This window comes from Chaetodon auriga, chromosome 16, assembly GCF_051107435.1.
Source record: "Chaetodon auriga isolate fChaAug3 chromosome 16, fChaAug3.hap1, whole genome shotgun sequence".
In the NCBI taxonomy this organism is placed as follows: Eukaryota; Metazoa; Chordata; class Actinopteri; order Chaetodontiformes; family Chaetodontidae; genus Chaetodon; species Chaetodon auriga.
In genome coordinates this window covers 16388374-16405551 of record NC_135089.1, presented here as the reverse complement: position 1 = coordinate 16405551, position 17178 = coordinate 16388374, and the positions used below count along the sequence as shown (strand labels likewise).

The window sequence follows — 17178 nt, the reverse complement described above, 5'->3', positions numbered from 1 at the left end:
TGCCAAGGTGCTAAGTTATTTTAAGCAAATTTATGAGAACACAGTGCTGAGAGTAAAATCGGGAGCGGGGAGGTGATATGTGTGATGCTGATGGAAAGCAGATGATGGTGTGTGTGTGTGTGTGTGTGTGTGTGTGTGTGTGTGTGTGTGCTCTGCAGGGGCTTCTCGCTACGTTTGATGTCACAGGATAAATGAAGCTGACAAATAACAGGATTTTAAGCGCAGCAGCTTGCCTGAGGCAACAGAAACAGACACAGATCCCCACAGCCACATTTCCTCATCATCATTGTTTTGCTCTAATTTTTGGAGTGAGGTTGACATTTGCCTTTGCAGGTAGGCTACAGCAGGTTATTTTCAGCACGCCCCCCCCCCCTCCAGGGGAGGCGGATGGGAAGCGGGGGGAGAGGCTGTCTACATAAATCATCCCAGAGCACAGACATGTTATGCTGGAGCTGACCCAGAAAAGTGATTTTTTCCCCTCATGAGCTCAGTCTGCAGAAACCTCAGCCGCAAAGTCTCGCGGTGCTTTGCGTGCTCGCGCTCCATCTCCATGAAAAAAATAAGAGGGGCTCACATCACAGGCAGCTGACGCGGCGCTGGGAGATCTCGGGCACGGAAAGAGGTGAGAAGGTCTTGTTTTTTCCACTCTTCAGTTTAATTATTAAGGGGACATTTTGAAAGTAGCGCAACAGTCCGCCTCTCAGGAGCAGGGACATTGTTTCACGTGCACCTTTGCTCTAACGCCGAGCACTACTTTGACACCTAGACACCGCTGCCTGTAGGCACTGACAGCGTACATTGATGAAACGCCGCGCACCGTACGGAAGCTCGTTGTTTTCTTTTGTCTCCACGTTAATTTGACGAGCAGCGGCCAGACGACGCTCTAATGAACCGAGCCACATGCCGAAAGCCTCCCGGTGCGAGGAACAGCCCGTTCCCGCGGCGCTGCTCTCCCGTCAAAGGCTACATTGTGTCCGCTCTGGCATCCGCTGGCGGCTGCTGCGGACAGGACGGTGTGATTTATCTGTCGCTGGGTGAGCTCAGGCTGCTCTTTATGGCTTTATCTGGTGTTTACACAGCTGCTGTGACACCGGCGTCGAGGTGGTGGCGAACGTAACAAACGTGGCGAGTTTTAAGGCGACTAACCGCTAATATATGATAATTAATAGCCTATAACGTGACTTTAGAAGGACTGGAGGAACCACGAACAGACGTCCAGAAATACTCATGTCAGCACGGACAGGCGCGTGGACCGTGACCGTAGACATTTAAAGGGGTCTTTTCTCTAAATATTGATGGAAAGCTTCAGCCAAGTGCGCGTGTGGTGGAGGAAGAATTCAGGTACTTTTCCCCAGTAAAAGTAGAAATACTTCATTACAAGTATGGACCTGTTATTCACAAATATACTGTGAGAGTAAAAAGTGAAATTATCCAGTGCAGAAACATGGCTCCTGTGAGAGTGGTTATACTGTGTTCAGGATTAGTTCATTTATCGATCAGTCGATCGACAGGCAGTTGATTGGCAACTATTTGATTTGATTAGTTGTCTTTAAAAAAAAAAAAGACAAAAGTTTGCGGTTCCTCAGTGTGGAAATGTGCTTTTCTTGATCTTATTTAATCATTAATATTTTTGGATTTTGGACTGATACTCTGACAAAATAAGACAGTTAAGTGTCCCCGGGCTCCAGGATTTCAGTTTTTCTGCTATTCAAATGATTGATTATTAGAGCAAATAATCAGCAAATGAATTGACAGTGAAAATAATTGTAAGCTGCAGCTCGAATTATGTAACGTTGTGTTATACACATTATGTTTTATAGTGTATACACAGTTATTTATATACTGTTGGATAGTAACCCAGTAGAATGCATCACAATTTATGAGATGATCATCTGTTTTCTACTTAAAATCTTAACATGTAACGTAATTAGTAACAACCACTGTCAGATAAATAAAGTAGAATTGTAGTGGAGTCGAAGAATGAAGGCATAGAATGGTGATAACTCCAGTCCCTCATATATATGTATATGTGTATGTAACAGTACAGGGCAGCAGTAGATTCGTCGTTGGCGTGCGAATAAGAGGAGTGTAGTCTGCAGCCTCTGGAGAGGGGAATGATGATTTTCCATGTCAATGGTCCCCTCTTAGCTTCAGGAAAGAGGAAATAATATGAGGACTGTTGCATGAGAGCTCCAAATTTAGAAGAGTGTCGGAATGGAAAAATGACGCCCCGAGACTTTTAAACACGGGAAGTAGATGATAGACGGGAGATAAAGTGGAATTAAGAGACCTGAATTGTGATCGAGATAAGGTAGAGCGGACGCTGTGTTTTTGCCTTCTACAACACTTATCTTTCTGCAGCCCTTCGTACAGTAATACGCTGTTGTGCGCAGCAGGCTTCAGAGTGTTTGTTTTTTAAACATGCAGAGTGTATCTTGGTTAGGGGTGTAAAATGTTCGCTGTTGGCCCTCTTTCAAAGGTTGCAAACAAGACGTGCACAGTATTAAAGTGTGCTGATGCTGTACCCTAATCCATAGGAAGCCTGGTATGGGTACAGCGGGATACTTGTGCAGTGAAGAAGTTAGTACTGTATGGTGTGCAGAGCCTCCTGGCATGCAGACATTTGACAACCACTTGTGATTTTACTGCTGGGAGTGAGGTCAACTCGGAGAGGTGAAGGAGAAGTTCAGTTCATGCCTCATCAAAACCTGAAGCCAGTGGGCTGTCAGACTCTCCCACTTTTCTCCAGTTTTTATGAACAGGATCCTGAATATGTGGCTGACATGCTCACAGTTTTTATTGTTTTTCATTTTGCCTTGAATTCAGTATGCTTCTGTAAGTGTGGTGCTCTGCTTAGACGCTTGAAATGGAGGACTTAAAAGACACAAGGAATTGAGCAACACTTGCAAACACCAGTGTTGGTGCACAGCCTTGGTCTGTTATTATACTTTTCATTTAACCTGGCTTGTCATTACTGTCTTTGTTCTGTAAGCTGCTGAATTCCCTGCTGTTTCGTGAACTTATCCGTGTGTTAGTGTTGCTTCTTGTTCAATAGGCTGGCCAAGGATGAGGCAAGCACATCATGTGATTTTAGAAATGGCAGTGGTTATTTAACTCTGAGAAGGAGGGAGCATAAACAGTGACTTTGCCTCTGTCTGCAGGGAGCTGCAGACATGGAGCAGAGGTGATGGCCAGTTCCACTCCTGCAGTGCATCCTACCACGGGCTCCGCTGTAGCTGCCATCTATCTATCTATCGCCATGGTGAGAGAGAGCTCCTGGACCTTGACTCTGTTGCCATGGTGACCCTGTAGCAAGCAACAGTCACCATGGGAACGTCCAGGATGTTCCGCGTTTTCGTCGTCCTGGGCTCGGCCTTCATGATCCTGCTGATCATCATCTACTGGGACGATGTCGGAGCCTCCCATCTGTATTTGCACACCCCTGTCTCGCCGGGTCCCAAAATCCCCCACCACCCCCCACCCCAGCAGCAGCCTCAAACCTCCCGAACCCCGTCCTTCCTGTCCGACATCGATGCCTTTGTTAACCAGTTCCTAGAGCCGGGAACTGGTGAGCCCACAGACCCCGCCCCTGCTGACACAAGCAACCAATCAGAGAAGGCAGAAGAACGGTATATACCACGGCGGGAGTGGAAGATTCACCTGACTCCGGTGGCAGCAGAGCTCCGTGAGAGACAGGTTCATATCTGAAATTATTAATATTATTATCTCTGCTGGTAGTATTAAATTTTGATATGTCATCGCTGGAAAAGAGCTGGTATAAATAATAAAATTCAGAATGGCTGCATTCCATTCATGCCAGCTCCCAGCTGCATGCTGACTCACCGGCACAACAGGACGTGTAAATAGAACAGAGCCATCGTTAATGTCATTATTTCCACCTTTGCTTTTCCTGCTATAGGAATCAAAATGTCTGCCATGAAAAATACCTGTGGGAGGACTTCTGTGTTAGTGCCAATGTAATGCTTGCATTTCAGTACCTCACTTTGAGAAATATAAACATGTTTTTCTTACGTAAGTCGAAGGAGACGTACATGAAGTTTGTGTAGAATTGCCAGTTTCTATTTAAATGCCCATGGCCCACCCACGCTCATTTTCTCTTATTCGACTCCTCCTCTGGAGCGCATGGGCGTGTAAACACTATTTGATTGACACCTCACCCCTGACTTATTAGTTTTGTTGCACTTGTTTGGGTCAGAGAATTTACAGCTTTATCATTCTTACTGGTTACCTCATGTAATAACAGCAGAGCTCCACCCAGTTTCATCATGAGCAGAAGTCTAAGCCAGAATATGTGGAAACACCCATGTGGGTGTAGAGGGCCTTAAAGTCAGGACCCACAGATGAAAGTAAACAAGACGATTAGTCTGAGCAGACATTTGATACCAGTACCAATCCATTTATTTCTACGCGAAAGAAGAAAGGCTTTGGAAAACCTTTATTTGTATGCATTTGTTTTGGCACTGTGAGAAAAATGAGCATGATGAATGAATAACTGTGTGTGTGTGTGTGTGTGTGTGTGTGTGTGTGTGTGTGTGTGCATTATCAGGAGCAGCGTCGGAGGTTGCTTCAGGAGATGTGCGCTAATGACAGCGTGGTGTTTCCTGGCAAAAACCGTTCGTTTGACGACATTCCCAACAAGGAACTGGATCACCTTATTGTGGATGACAGGCATGGTATTATCTACTGCTACGTTCCCAAGGTACGCACACGCCTCCATGCTTTATTGCTTTGTTGATATTAAATTTAGTTCAGTTATGATGCAGGTCTGACAGCGGTTAAACATGCAGAAGGCTCTCATAGACCTTCATACTGTAACTGTTTATGTTCTTTATGGATCCCTCATCAGATCACAGTACACTTTAACATGTGCCCCCCCCCCTCAGGTTGCGTGCAGTAACTGGAAACGCATCATGATAGTCCTCAGTGAAAGCCTGCTGCGGGACGGTGTCCCCCAGAGAGACCCGCTGGCCATCTCCAGGGACCTGGTCCACAACAGCAGCATGCACTTTACCTTCAACAAGTTCTGGAAACGTTACGGAAAGTTTGCAAAGCACCTCATGAAGGTCTGTTCAGATTCCATTCTGCACTATATGGTGGTGATTTTGGTTTATCAATTGCTGTGTTTGTTGGGTTGAATATGGTGCTTGGTGAGGCTTTGTGCAGGTGTGGAGCATCACGCCTGCACCTATTTGGTATTTTAGTGAATTGTTGTGAGTGACTGCGACGCCTGCTTAAAGCATTCAGTACAGTGTGTCTGGTATGAGCTTCTCTCCTGGAACATGCTTTGCTTTTGCCTGATGTTTTATTTGCGACACAGTAAGAGCTAAATAAATGAGCGATGCACCACTTGAGCCGGACAGCCCTGGGCTCACTGAGCTGCTTTATGCAGACACATCGAGCAAAACATGCGCGGTGCGTTTGGATTTGACCCCTGCTGGTGTCGTATCAAGTTATCAGTATCATATTAGTGTATCTGCTGGCCTTAATTCACTCTTGGTGAATCTGTACCTCCCCCACACATCAGTTTTGTTTATTTACTTTCTTTTCGGTGGCGCTGCTCCAGACTGTTCTCTCTGTTTCCAGCTGTGTCACCGTCTGCTTCTGGCCTCAAAATGATGTTTCTCTAAGCTTTAGAGTCCTCTTTAATCTCCTTAAGCGTGCTATTAGTTGCTCTACTGGAGTTCAAGATCTCTATCAATTGTCCATTATATGTGTGACAATAATGTGTCGTATGTTAATACAATTTTAATTCCTTGTTGAAGGTGAAGCTGAAGAAGTACACCAAGTTTCTTTTCGTGCGGGACCCCTTTGTGCGCCTCATCTCCGCCTACCGGAATAAATTTGAGATGCCCAACGAGGACTTCTATCGGCGCTTTGCACAGGTCATGCTGCGCCGCTATGCCAACCAGCCCACACCTCCTGCCTCCGTGGAGGAGGCGTTTGGTGTGGGTATCCATCCCTCCTTCTGGCACTTCATCCAGTACCTCCTGGACCCTCAGACAGAGAAGGAGATGCCCTTTAATGAGCACTGGCGGCAGGTGTATCGGCTTTGCCATCCATGCCAGATTCAGTATGACTTTGTTGGCCACCTGGAGACGGCAGAGGAGGACGCTGAGCACCTGCTACGCCTCCTGCGGGTGGACAATGTGGTGGAGTTCCCCACCTCTAATAGGAACCTCACCGCCAGCAGCTGGGAGGCTGATTGGTTCAGCACGGTGCCTATCGAGGCAAGGAAAGAACTCTACAAGCTGTATGAACCTGACTTCAGGCTCTTCGGCTACGACAGGCCGGACTCCATCCTCAATGAGTGACTCATGTTTCTACGAGAAAGAACCAGCCACACACACACACACACACACACACACACACACACACACACACAATGTTTTTTATGTCATGAAAGAAAGCTCCAACAACAGTGACACCTCCCTTTGTTCTGAGCTTTGCAGATCTGTCCCTCTGTCTTATTCTACACTAAATGTGCACATTATTAAGGACACTCGCTGCTCTAAGGAAGCACACTAATGAGGTGAAGCCAGGTAATCAATTGTTTTTTGTTTGAAACCAAAAGATAGCGAGAAGCACACGCGTTAGAGCGAGACAGTCGAGATATGGATTTTGCAAACATAAAGTGTCCCTAACATGCTGCACATTGAGTGTAGTCCTTAACTCAAATCTCCACGCTGAGTGCCCCGCGACCCCACTTTGACGTCACGCCACAGTGGTGTCGTGACGAACTGTGACGATCACGCAGGCTTCGTAGCAGGATGTTTGAAACCTCGCCGCAGTGATGTCACAGAGCCATACTCTCTGTTTGCGATGTCAAAGGAAACACTTCTGGACACGGACGCAGTGGATGGGAAGTTTGGGGTGGTTCGTTAAAACAAGGTGTTGCTAGAGTAGTTGTAAGTGTAGTTGCGCTCAAGTGTTAGTTGTCATCTAATTTATTTCACATAAGTATAAGTGCAATTTTACGTTGAGCATGAAAGGGATTTTTCTGTTGAACATACACACTAATGACAGCCGTCACCATCAGAAACAGGTAGAATTCTTTTATACCTCATGAAGACGCTGATTAAGATACTCATACATTACATAACACATGCTGCAACCTGACAGCTTCTTCAGACCGGGAACATTTCATCCTGGAGAAGTCCATTAAGTTATATGAATAGAAACATTTCAGACACACAGAAGCCCAGAACAGCCACGCGTGCAGTTCTGTCCTTAATTCCGTTATCTGGAGGTCACAAGTTAATTATTTCCTTATCTCCATTCGATTCCTTGGAATTAGAATCTCAATTACTTATAATGTTTATCAGATAAGGAATTCCAGTATCGGCTGTTTCAAGCTGACCAGACTGCACTTCAATCGAGGACTAACGCAGGCAGGAATTGCCCATGTACAGATCAAAGGAACAGTTGCACGTATAATCACCACAGCTCTCCCAAGACGCTAACACAGACAGTCTGTCGACATCGGTGCTTTGCTTCTCGCCATATGTCTGCATGCTTTCATTCAGCTTTCTAATACTGACACATGGAAACGCAGACTGTCTTGAGTAATGATGATAATTCATGCCGTATAAATGCTTTTATTTGCTCAAGATATATATCACCCATCATAAGGAGAAAATGAGCTTTGTGATCTCAGGATACGGGGGTTTAAAAATAATTGAAATCACGGCTGTTCTCTGCTTCTGTGCAGACGACATTATAGCAGCTTGCTTTATTTGGCCAGTTTCAGAGCATGACATACACGCCATCGTATAGAAGCACAGCTGCTCCAGCGAGCGGCGCACTGCACAGCTGGATTTGTCTCAGCTTGTCTTTGAGGCAGAAAACTGGAGTTCCAGCATTCTTTTGTCTTCATCTCAGCTGGATGTGCACAGGTGAGCATCTGTGTGCTTAAAATGGACAGTTTTCCAAAGGGAACATACTCCTTTATTGCCTTTTGTTACCACAGAGGTTTTATCATCAGCATTTGATCATGTTTGTGTGTTCATGCACAAACTGCAGTTATTCACACTGAACTACATGAGGTAACCCTGGAGACTGCAGCAGTGTTATTGTTCCCCTGAAATACGAGGAGCATATTTTTTACGTTTAAGGGCAGCATTTTCTTGGGATGCAGTATTTCGTAGCAAGGAGCTGAGCACATTATGTAAAGCCAAGAAGGAGCTGTTCTCAGTATGTGCAGTGCTATTGCACTGCTGCAAAGGTATATCACTCCAGCATATGACATCCCTGTTTCCAAAAAAGCTGCTGTGGAAAATGTAAATAAACAGAATGCAATCATTTGCAAACAAACTATTTCCTGACAACAGATTTACAAAGTGTCCCTGAGCCCATGCAGTAACATCCTGTATCCAATCATGTGTTCACAAAGTGGTGAACCTCGCTCTGTCCTTGCCTGTGAACGACTGAGCCTTTCCAGGATGCCTCTTTCATACCCAATCATGATACCATCACCTGTTACCAATCAACCTGTTTACCTGTGGAACGCTCCAAACAGGTGTTTTTGGAGCGTTCCACATCTTTTCCAAACTTGTTTGAAACGTGTTGCTGCATCAAATTCAGAATAAGCAGATATTAACAAAAATCAATGAAGCTATAGAGGTAAAACATTAAACATGTTGTCTCTGTACTGTTTTCAGTTGAGTATATGTGAAATAGGATCAACAAATGATCACATTCTGTTTTATTTCTATTTTACGCAGCGTCCAGACGTTCTGGGTACAGTTGTAAAGTTGCAGTATGAGGCTTTGGTTAGCATTGAAGAGTTTCCAGGTACAGGTTTGATCAGGATTCACATCACATCATGATCTGGGCTGGGATCTGGATTGGGCTGCATGTTTTATATGAGAAGAATGGGAAGATAAGATAGTGCCTTTGGTTGCAAAAGTTTACACTGCAAAAAAAGTATTTTTGTAGAAGGACTTAATTTTTACTTAGAACACAATACAGTGAACGCTGTATGAAGCCACAACACGGTATATTTCATATACTGGGCCTCGTTTGTCATGTGGTTATCATTTGAAAGAGAAGGAGACAGCGGAGCCCTCAGCAGGAGTGTCTTTATGGGACTTTGTCTTTGTCATGATGCTGGGAGGACTCGGTCAGTGTGCATGTATCCAGTGGATTGCTGTGTATCATTGAACACGCAGGGTTACTGTGTGGTTTGTACTGTATATGATGTCAAGGACATTATTCTGCAAGTCACTAAGATGTTCTTGTTCACACTATTGACTCAGTGTTGTCTCACTGCCTTTTGGTTTGATTTGTATAAGTGTGCAGTATTTTACTGTATTGTATTTTTATTTTAATCCAGCTTTGACTGAGCTCTTACTGGGATAGGCTGGAAATATTTAGCATCAGTGGATCCCAAAAGTCTGTCATCATCACTTGATGTGTTGTTTTTTTTTTTTCTTTCCATATATGTCAAAATATACACGCAGAAAAGCCGAAAAAATAGAAAACACACCTAGTCATTATGCACTCCCACCTCACCGGTGTTTGGACCGTCAGTCATGTGTCCACATCTCTTTTGCCTTTTCGTTCTGCTCTTTTTTGTTGTATTTGCTTGTGTTACTGCCCTGATGTTCACCATGTCAGCAGTTTTGTTTTTGGCTGTTCTTTCTTTGAAGGTGCAAACAACAACACGGAAATAGGGAACAATTTTGTAAGGCAAACAGAAATAGTTTATTTATTGGCAGAATAAAACCTCTGAGCACATGCTGCTTTTTAAAAGGGAAATTCAGTCTTTGAGTGTTAATGGCTCTCTGTGAAGGTCAGAGTTTGACTGGTGATGTGTATTTTGTATTTTTCTTTATCCACAGTGACCTGATGCTTCAACAGCTTAAAGGCTTGTTGAAGCTGCAGTGCCAAACCGTGTCCTACATTTTGACCTCATGCCAGTTGCTGACATTAAATCATATCACAGACTTAAAACCCAAATCTATTTTTGTGATTTACGCGTTTGTAAAACAAAGTCACAGGACATTTGGCAGTCTGACAAACTTGTTCCTTCTCTCATACGTGGAGGAAAATGCAAAGCATTCATTCAGTTTCATCAGATTCATGGTGTCATGCATCATCCAGTCTTTGTACGAGAAATAAAGGTTGATGGAGAATCTAATATTCTCTCTTTGTTCATCTCACTTGTGAAGTGAATAAAAGAATGATCCATTCTATCTCAGCATTATATGATACACGCCTCTATGCAATACATATGAGTTAGTACTGGCACAAGACTAATACTGACCTTCGATATTAGCAAATTATAAGATGTTCCTCAGAGAAGAATTGCAGAATAGACACTTTGTGCAGTGAGGACTGATATGAAGGCGATGTGGAAATGAGGGAGGGAAGTATCCTGTATCAGGAAAGGAAAACTCTATCAGTGCAACTCACAGCAATGTGAACAGGAAATGCTGCCAATGTTAGCAAAAAAGCGAGGAAAGCTCTGGATATTCAACCTGCCACACACATACCATGTTCATAACACATTCATGACAGTATATGTGTATTATGTGTATCATGTGAGACACCAAACAACTGTCATAAGAAAATGGGGGTCAAAGAAAACTTAAACAAACTGAGGATAATGTTAAAGCTGCAGCGCAAAAACACTGATCCCTCACTTGCTTCCCATCCACTAGTATTTCCAGTATTAGCAGTATTTAACTCAGGCTGAACTGATTCAAAAGAGTACCCGAGCCTATCAGAAATGACTTTGTACCCTTAAAGCAGATCAAGACAAACAGACTGAAAGCTTCATTTACTGAGGAGCTGGGAGGAAAATAACAAGCAGACGAGAGGCATCAATTCTAGTCCCATCCATCCATTATCTATAACTGCTTATCCTTCGGAGGGTTACCTGATTGACCTGAACAGGGTCTAGAGGCCTTGGACAGTTAACCAGTTCATCATAGTGCCGACACACAGAGACAAACAACCATTCATGCTCACATTCACACATACAGGCATTTTGAAGTCACCAGTTAACCAGCATGTCTGTGGACTGTGGGAGGACGCCGAAGCACCTGGAGGAAACGCAGGCAGACAAAACTGAACCACTGTGCCATCAATGATAAAGTTAACAGCAATATAAAACATCAAATAAACCACAGCAACACAAACACAACTGTCTGTTTTGCTTGTTTTATTTTGGAAATTTGTGCCAGAAGTGTAACTGGAGAGCGTACACTGCCCTCCAGTGGTCACAGTGAGAAACTATATTCAATTTATGGCTAAAACAACGTTAATGGCAATATAATCATCATTGATAAAAACCTTGTGCAAACAGTATATTAGTGTTATCAGTACTATAAAGAGTACAATAAAATTGGAATGACTGCATTAGTAACAAGTGTTTGTGGTTTCTGCTCTTATCAGTGTTCACTGCCCTCCTGTGGTCACAGTAAGGAACTACATAAAAGCAAGTCAAAGTTGATATGCTAATACTAGCGGTCAGTATCTTTAAATTAAATCTAAGAAACTGAATGGACGTGATTAGAAACTAACACAGATTTCTTCAGATTATTGTTCTTTGGCAGTATCAGTAATAGTATTAATGTTCATGTTAATATAGTCATAAATGTGTGTTATACTGAATAATCTAGTGTATCAGTAATGGCATTCATAGTCATGTTAGCATTAATGTTAGTAGTATTTGTATTACTTGCTGGTGGTTGTGTTACAGTTGACTTGAGTCTATTTAATCTCGTTCATTTTTGACTCGTCAGAGAACCTATTACTGCTTGTTTCTGAAATATTGCATTTGGGCCTCCAGTTTATGTACAATGCACAGTTTATACCCATTCACTTTATATTTACATGACACTAAAAGGGAGGGAGAGAGCGAGCGAGTAATCAGCACCTGTCAAATGTTAAGCACGAAATATTCAAGTAGACTTTAAAAGCGAAACATAATTCAATCCAAAAAACATCAAGACGTTACATCTTAGTGGGAGAGAGCGCTCTGCCTGCTGCAGGTTCACGGGCTCAAACTCAAGGTTCATACTCAAGAAGTTCATTTAGCACCATGTTATTAGCACCACAAAAAAAAAACTCAATAACAGTCCACATGACCAATGAAAGTGTGCTTTTTCTGACCATATCCTACTACATAAACCACTGCTTAGTTTCTTCATTACAGAAAATGAAACCTGGAGACACTTGACAAAGAAACACACAAAAAAAAAGATCTTAGAGATCATCTTATATTGGGGCAATGGCTGTATAGTTTACTTCTTCACATACTCTCAGGGGTATTGCTCATTCTCCAGCAGTGTGGTAGAGCATGACTGAATGCCTTCTTTTAAATCTACATATAAAAGGACAGTGAACTGCATTCTGCCTCCGGGTCACTTCAGTATATTAGCATTCCACACAACTGACCTCAGCCCTGCCTCCCCTCTCATTCATTTTCCCTCGACGCTCGCTTTGATGAGGTACCCATTGAAAGTGATATAGACATCGACATCATCACTGTAAATTGCGTTCTCCCTCTCCCTCTTGTACAGGCGGATCCACACCTCGTCGCCCAGCTCCAGCTGCAGCATCAGGCTCTGACTCTGCATGATGGAGCGGTCGCTGGGCTGGGCGTACACGATGACCTGCTCCTTGTCGTTCTGCATGATGTGTAGATACGTCTCTTTGAAGTTCCACGTGTGAATGTTGATGTTGAAGAAGTAGATCCCCGGGACACGGCAGATGAATTTCCCTTTGAACATGTCAAAGTGGTCGTCCATGTTGACGAAGACAGTGTCAAACAGAAGCGCCTGGTATGACTCCAGGCTGTGGACGGATTTTTGACGGCCGACGGAGAAGGCGGAGTACTGGACTTTGCAGGGGTCTCCTGGAAGACCCGCCTGGCCCTTAGTGCCTTTGGAGCCCATGGGACCTCTGGAGCCTGGAGGGCCTTCAAGTCCAGCTTTACCAGGTGTTCCTCTGTCGCCACGTTCTCCTTTGTCACCTGCACAGAGTAATCGCAGTCCCCCTTATAGAAGACTGAAATGAAGGCACCAAAGCCACATTTCTGTCCCTGGTTCAGCACAATTTGATATAACTGTTGCTGTATGATGAAGAAACCTGTTGGATACTTGGTGTAAAGGCTGGAGCTTTCCTTAAACTGTATAAACTGTCGAGAAAGTCAACATCTACTAACAGCTCTGTCTGTTAATCAGCACATTCACTTTTAAAGCAGCATATATGTTGTATGACACACTGCATCAGCCGAGAGGAAAAGAGGTCTCAGAATGAAAATAGCAGGGTTGTGATGGACATATATAGTCTTGTAGAGCTGCAGATGTCGTACCTTTGAGGATGGTCATGTTGATGTAGGTCCGGACCTCCGGCACGTGGCTGAATCCGAAGGTGGGAGGCTGGGCTCCGCTGCCCTCTGCTGGCTCCAGGTGATCACAGCAGTGCCTGCAGGGGACAGGAGGAGCAGTGGGAGGAGGCAATAGGGCCACCAGGGAGGTGAGGGACAGAAGGAGGAGGACACCCAACATAGCTGTGCCTAGAGCAGGAACAGAGAGAAGGACCAGATGACTGGAAGAGCCTGAAAGTTTTGGACTCTTTAACTTTGAATTTCTGCTGGTGGATCTGGATCTGGATCTGGATCTGGATCTGGTAACGTGGCAGTTTATTCTATTTGACCCACTGTGAATTGATCTGGGTCAGTGCTACAGTGAACTGTGGTGCCTCACTTAAAGCAAAGACTGTGTGCCTTCCAAGTTACTGAGGTTAACAGTCAGTCAATGAACACCCCTGGGACCCTAAAATATGATTACATTTCCAGTTCGTTCTGCCACTGTAGAAATCAAGACATTTGTTCCACAATAGCAGGTTGAATTGGGAGTTGTACTGATGCTGAGACAGAATGTGAACATTTTATGCAAGACCAGTTTGCAAAGTACCTCACAAATATGCAGAACAATACATCACAGTAAAGCAACTATAAGGGACACTTAATAAAAAGGGGTTGAAATATAAAATTACAATCCTGGGACGCTGTGTGAAACCTAAATATGAAGTGTCCCTGAGCCCATGCAGTAACATCCTTCATACAATCATGTGTTCACAAAGAGGTGAACCTCTCTCCATCCTCACTTGTGAACGCCTGAGCCTTTCCAGGATGCTCCTTTCATACCAATCATGATACTCTCACCTGTTACCAATCAACCTGTTTACCTGTGGAATGTTCCAAACAGGTGTTTTTGGAACATTTCACAACTTTCCCAGTCTGTGGCTGCTCCTGTGGTTGATGAGCTATTTCAGTCTAAACAAAATTGGTGGACTGACTGACCGACCAACATTAGCATCCATGGATCTGTGCTGCTAGCTAAAAATGGCACTCTATACAGGTAAGTTTATATGAGGTATGGTGTTAAACAGTGTTTGGGTTAAAACAATAGCAGAACTGAGACTTTCAGGCCTTTGGTCGACAGATAATAGTGATCATGGTGCAGAATATGGAGTTAAAATATCAGAAATACTCTATAAGAGGAAGAAAAACCATGGAGAACCTTAAAAACAATAAAAATAGATTTGAGATAGAGAGTGAAAGTAATAAAAATTATTTTAGGCACCACTGATCAGATATTTTAAACAATTTGACTGCCCTGACAATTTGACTATTGTACGTAAATGTAAATATAAAAACACTTAAATTATTCTGAAGGAAGAGGAATAAAAGAATCCCATGAATCACGAAGGCTGCCCTGCTCAATCTATGAAACATATGTACCAGTCGTACCAGTTCAGCAGCTGCTCAGAGAATAAGATCAGTGTTTGTTCTGGCCGTCATTCCCAGCGCCGTGGAAAGTGAAAGAGGAATCTTCCGCCCCGAGCCAGAGAAAACATTTATTTTCCCCCAAAAGAAGAAACAGGAGTCAGGAAATGTGGAAAAATAAAGTGAGGCCTTCATGCAACAAAACAAGCATATTTGTTTATGAGCGGGACATGCAGTGTTGCTGGTTGCTTGATTGAAATGCCACAGAAGTTTTCTGCCCGTACGTTTCCACAGAGCTGACTCTTCAGGGTGGAACGGTGCCTCAAACTCCCTCATGTGCTTCTCATCCAAGTCCCAAAAGTAAATAAAATTCCAATATAATGGAGGAGGGCAGGGATACAAGGATCATAAAAATGACCCCGCAGGCAGCCCATAATTTATCACCAATTAGCTCGTGGGTTGACTTTAAACGGTTTAAACGATTGATTTTATCCAGAGAAGTCAGTAAAGTGGGTTTTTTTTTTTTTTTGGTCAGGAAGCCAAGCTGAGCGTTTTTCAATGGAAAAGTGATGGCTGTCTGCCAGACTCTCAGTGATCAGCCACTCTCTGTGTACTGTGACGGGAACAGTGTGTGCCGCTGTGTTTAGACAGGACAGCTGTATCCATACTGACAACTGCATTCTGCATACACGTCCGGACGCTGAAGCTGAGCGAAACGCCACAACTTCAAAAACTTCATTTACTGCTGCAGTTGTGCAAAACAAAACTTGAACCGTTGGTACTTCTAAGTTCTCTACAAAGGCAACTTGAGGTTCTAGAAGACGTTTTCTCAACGACCTCAACGACTCCCAACGTGAGAACGATCCTGCAAGAGGATAAATGTATGGGACCGACCACCAGTCAGAACGAAAGAAGCCTCTTGGATGAGAAACTTCCTCTTGAACCTCAATCAAATCCAGCTGCCTTTTAAAGCACTGAGAAGTGCCATGACCTGGACGCATGATGATCGTCACACAGTTGAACCGATGGTGTCTCCTTGCAATGAACTGTGACGAAATGAAATGGTAAATCTAAACCAGTGAAACCCACTAGATGGAATGAAAAGATATATTAGACCAGAGTGTATTTTATCTGTTTTATTCAGAACAAACTGTTGGCATGTAGTAATAAAGTCCAAATTGTATCCTTCTGAACGTTTTTTGGAAATGTTTGCAAGAAGTGTTGGTCGTTTTGAAGAAGTAGATAGTGGTGTTTTATGATGGACTGCAAAACAACTACAGAGAAACACAAAATGACGACAAAGATACAACAAATGCAAAGAGACGAAACAGAAAGGGATGCAAAAGACTTCAAAAAGATACAAAACAAGGACAGAGAGGGACAGAACGACCACAGAGAAACTAAATGACTACAGAGGTGACTGCAAAATGAGTACAAAGAGAGAGAGATTGTCATCTGCGTTGGCTACTGTATGTTTACCACACTCCCACTGCTGCGTGCAGAGCAGTATGTGTGTGTGTGTGTGTGTGTGTGTGTGTGTGTGTGTGTGTGTGTGTGTGTGTGGTGTGCTGCACATTCAATGGAAATATTGTTGGTCCTGATGGTGTTTTGTCTGCTGTAAGTCATCTTGCAGTGGAAACCTGCAGCTTGTATAAAGGCTCTGTTGGGATTTCCACGTTTTCCCTTTTATTATTATATTACATAACAGGTTTTCGTGGAAAATCCCCCTTGAACTGGAAGCTTGAATATGAAATATGCAAAACGCTGAATTCTTTTTCGAAAATACTGTCCCGAGGCATCTAAAGCCTGCACACAGTATGTGCTGTGTAGAGTTTTAATAGTGCATTTTTACGATTAAAGATGAAAAGTTATAAAAGGGTGTTTAGCGGGTACATCACACAGATTTCCACATCGAGTTCAACCGGAGCCGCGATCAGAGGTTAATCAGGAAATAGCGGGAAACGATCATCTCACTCATGCAACCGGCGCTCAGCTCTGAAAACAGATTTGTATGTGAATGAGTCTCACCTCGATCAGCCGCTTCAGTCCGCTGAGGACGCAGAGGACGCAGCAGAGAGACGCTCCTGAGTCAGCAGCCCTCTGTCCGTGGCTCTGTGGGAGGGAGCTGAGAGCTGTCTCCTACTGATCCCTCCTAGTTTCACGCGGATTCAGGCAACAAGTGTCTGTGCATTTATTTGACAGTTACGTAGAGGAGTTATGGCCTGTGAAAGGAAGAGGCTGTGTGTGCTGGTCTGAAGGTGCAAAACCCCTGCAGCTGTGAAAGCTACTGAAGGCAGAGAAAAGGTAGAGAGCAGCTGAGAAATACTTTGATTTGGCCAAAGCTGTCCAGTAAACAGATCTGAACAAACACCAGGCATGATTTTAAAGTGCAATAATGCTGGATATAATCCACTGCC

General features: G+C 43.7%; 2 protein-coding genes across 3 annotated transcripts; one reads left to right on the top strand and one right to left on the bottom strand.

The window, feature by feature from the left end:
- The first annotated feature begins 546 nt into the window (after positions 1-546).
- On the top strand, positions 547-10159 carry chst12a (carbohydrate (chondroitin 4) sulfotransferase 12a). The gene is made up of 5 exons (XM_076752573.1): positions 547-622; positions 3162-3696; positions 4568-4720; positions 4905-5084; positions 5784-10159. Exons 2-5 carry the CDS (start codon positions 3328-3330, stop codon positions 6330-6332), a joined length of 1251 nt encoding a protein of 416 aa, XP_076608688.1. The 5' UTR covers positions 547-622; positions 3162-3327; the 3' UTR covers positions 6333-10159.
- A 1033-nt stretch (positions 10160-11192) lies between these two features.
- c1qtnf6a (C1q and TNF related 6a) lies at positions 11193-16905 on the bottom strand. 2 transcript variants are annotated; one of them, XM_076752574.1, is made up of 3 exons: positions 16790-16905; positions 13343-13546; positions 11193-13000 (listed from the first exon to the last, which is right to left on the bottom strand). In XM_076752574.1, exons 2-3 carry the CDS (start codon positions 13536-13538, stop codon positions 12447-12449), a joined length of 750 nt encoding a protein of 249 aa, XP_076608689.1. In that variant the 5' UTR covers positions 13539-13546; positions 16790-16905; the 3' UTR covers positions 11193-12446. The 2 variants fall into 2 exon arrangements, with proteins under 2 accessions (XP_076608689.1, XP_076608690.1); XM_076752575.1 differs by lacking the exon at positions 16790-16905 and having other exon boundaries at positions 12355-13000; positions 13343-13700.
- Between the last annotated feature and the right edge of the window lie 273 nt (positions 16906-17178).